Source organism: Octopus sinensis, linkage group LG8, assembly GCF_006345805.1.
Source record: "Octopus sinensis linkage group LG8, ASM634580v1, whole genome shotgun sequence".
Lineage (NCBI taxonomy): Eukaryota > Metazoa > Mollusca > Cephalopoda > Octopoda > Octopodidae > Octopus > Octopus sinensis.
Genome location: NC_043004.1, coordinates 38062157 through 38064656, shown reverse-complemented (window position 1 = coordinate 38064656; position 2500 = coordinate 38062157). Strand labels below are relative to the sequence as shown.

Below are 2500 nucleotides of genomic sequence, written 5' to 3'. Positions count from 1 at the left end.
ATCGAAATTATAGGAAATTTGTTAGAACATGAATTTATAAAAATATTTCCAGACAGTCAACCCTTTAATAATTGCTTTCTTTTTGTACTTTTAGTAATTGCTACATACCTAATAAGCAGCTTTCTCCATTATAGTATAGATTTCTTCTAATAAATACACAACTATATTTGTTAATCAAACACAATCCGATGTATACTGTATTTACATAAAAACAGTACGCATTCTTGTCGCCAATCTTCACCAGTTCCCAAGATAATATGCCCCTTGTATACCTAAAGACGAATAACCCGTACGTGCCTCTCGTGGCATAAACACCCACGCACACAACACGCATACAAATATATATATATTATATATATATATATATATATATATTATATATAACTATATATATATATGCAAGGGGGGAGTTTCTTCTTGTGCTCATCAATCAAATTTCTCTTGCAAATATTGATTATAGAAGACAGCAGCTTACAGCTTACGGTGGAAACTAACCGTAAACCATGTGGTTCCGAAGCGAACCTCAACAAAGGGCCATGACTGAAACTTTTATAAAGTAAAATACTCGTTGTCGTCAGCGGGACATGAACTCAGAACACCAGAACAAATATTGTAATGTATTCTCTCATGTATTAACGACTCATGTTCAGCACGTCTTATCATTTCCATACCATGGTTTCATAGTATTTTCTAGGTATTTGGACAGAGCAACAGTACCCTACTAAAATAATCCGACCATGTTCTTTGTTCTATGTGTATATATGTTTATTTATTATTTTTGTTCTCTTATTCGTTTTTTAAGGAACTTGGAGTGTGGAGTGTGGATTATATACCCCGAGGGACGAGGTTTGGACCGCTGATCGGTGACATTATTGGCAGTAGTGAATATGTCTACGATATTAGAGATCTGAAGAAAATATGGCGGGTGAGTTCCACACTAAAGAATTTTAACAATTCAGATATACATAAATGTGTGTGATTGTGCGTGCGTTTGCGCATATGTGTGTATTTGTGTGCGTTAGTGCTTGTGCAGAAAATGCATGTTTATGTAGTGCGCCGCATGCGCTTTCACATTCATGCATATGTACATATATACTGTTATATAAAGTGGCACGCATGAATACACAGACACAGAAGAAATGAGGTACTCAGAAATTCGGATAGTTTTATATTTACAGATATTTATTTGTATATTACGTTTTTATACATCATATAACTTAGATCATGTATTAGCGCTTTCTCCCATTCTAGTGGGGTTTTCAAATCGATCTAAGTTATATGATGTATAAAAACATGTAATATACAAATAAATATCTGTAAATATAAAACCATCCGAATTTCTGAGTACCTCATTTCTTCTAATATAAAATACCTATACATCATCTCCAAACCTTCGAATATATATATATATTGCAATCCTGCGAATTATATAAACTGGTTATGTTCAAACCAGGTCATTAACGCTAACCACACTCCACTGAACTTGCCGTTATAAATGACCAACCATTTTGTATGCTTCTAAGCTTCACTAGGTGAAAGCAAAACCGAACCTGGCGAGTCATTAACGAAAGACGAAACTAATCGGCTGGTTTTTCCCTTCATGCAAACCAAATCTTTTGAGATTTATCCTGGGTAATATTTTCTCCCAGCCTAACCATATATATCTTTATTAAAGATATTGATTGTGAGAACTGTATATTCGGTTTGATAAATGCTAATGCACAAAAATGTAACCATTTGAATCAAAAGGGCGGTTAACTCAGTGTAAGTTCAACAACTATTTAATAATATCATGGGATCTCAGAAATTCGGGTTTGGTGTTGTGCAAGACCACTGGGAGTGAGGTACCTCTCGGCTTTTGTTAAAGTATACCTCTAGGAGAAGGTTACTCTGATATATAACCGAATATGTAAAGGATAGCAGTGTATATTTTAAGATTCTTTGGCTTGCGGTTGGAATTATAGCACTTTCACATTCTTTAACCTGCGACTCATATTGGCACTAGATATCTTGTCTTTCTTCCAGATCATATCAATAGGGCAAGAGGATTTATGAGATGTCGCGCAAGCCTTACTGTACCTAAAGATTTTGCACAGGCATTGCTTTGTCAGTGATGGTGGTACTCGTTTATAAGTCGACTATCACCATATATGTCTGTCTGTCTGTGTATATATATATGTATATATGTACGTACTATGTATGTTCGTATGTATGTATGTATGTATGTATGTATGTATGTATGTATGTATGTATGTATATAGGCTGACGTGGCTACTCTTTAATGAAAAAGAGAGAGACGGAGGAAGATAAACAAATTGTTATATTTGATTAATTTAATAAGGTCTCAAACATTTTAGATTTGTCCACCATTCTGGAAGATATGGAAGCTAATTCTAGTTTATTTTCTCATTAACAAAGCGAGAGAGACGGCGAAAAATAGTATCTTTAAGGATATTTGTCAGTTTACAAATCACTGCACTAGGTTGTCTATCTGGACAGT

The 2500-nt window shown here is 34.4% G+C and overlaps 1 protein-coding gene across 1 annotated transcript in view; it reads left to right on the top strand.

The window, feature by feature from the left end:
• Positions 1-2500, top strand: part of LOC115215081 (PR domain zinc finger protein 1-like) — a 101776-nt gene that overhangs the window by 83419 nt on the left and 15857 nt on the right. Inside the window, exon 3 of the mRNA XM_029784241.2 lies at positions 803-925. Coding sequence (XP_029640101.1) covers positions 803-925 — 123 coding nt within the window. The remainder of the gene's footprint in view (positions 1-802; positions 926-2500) is intronic.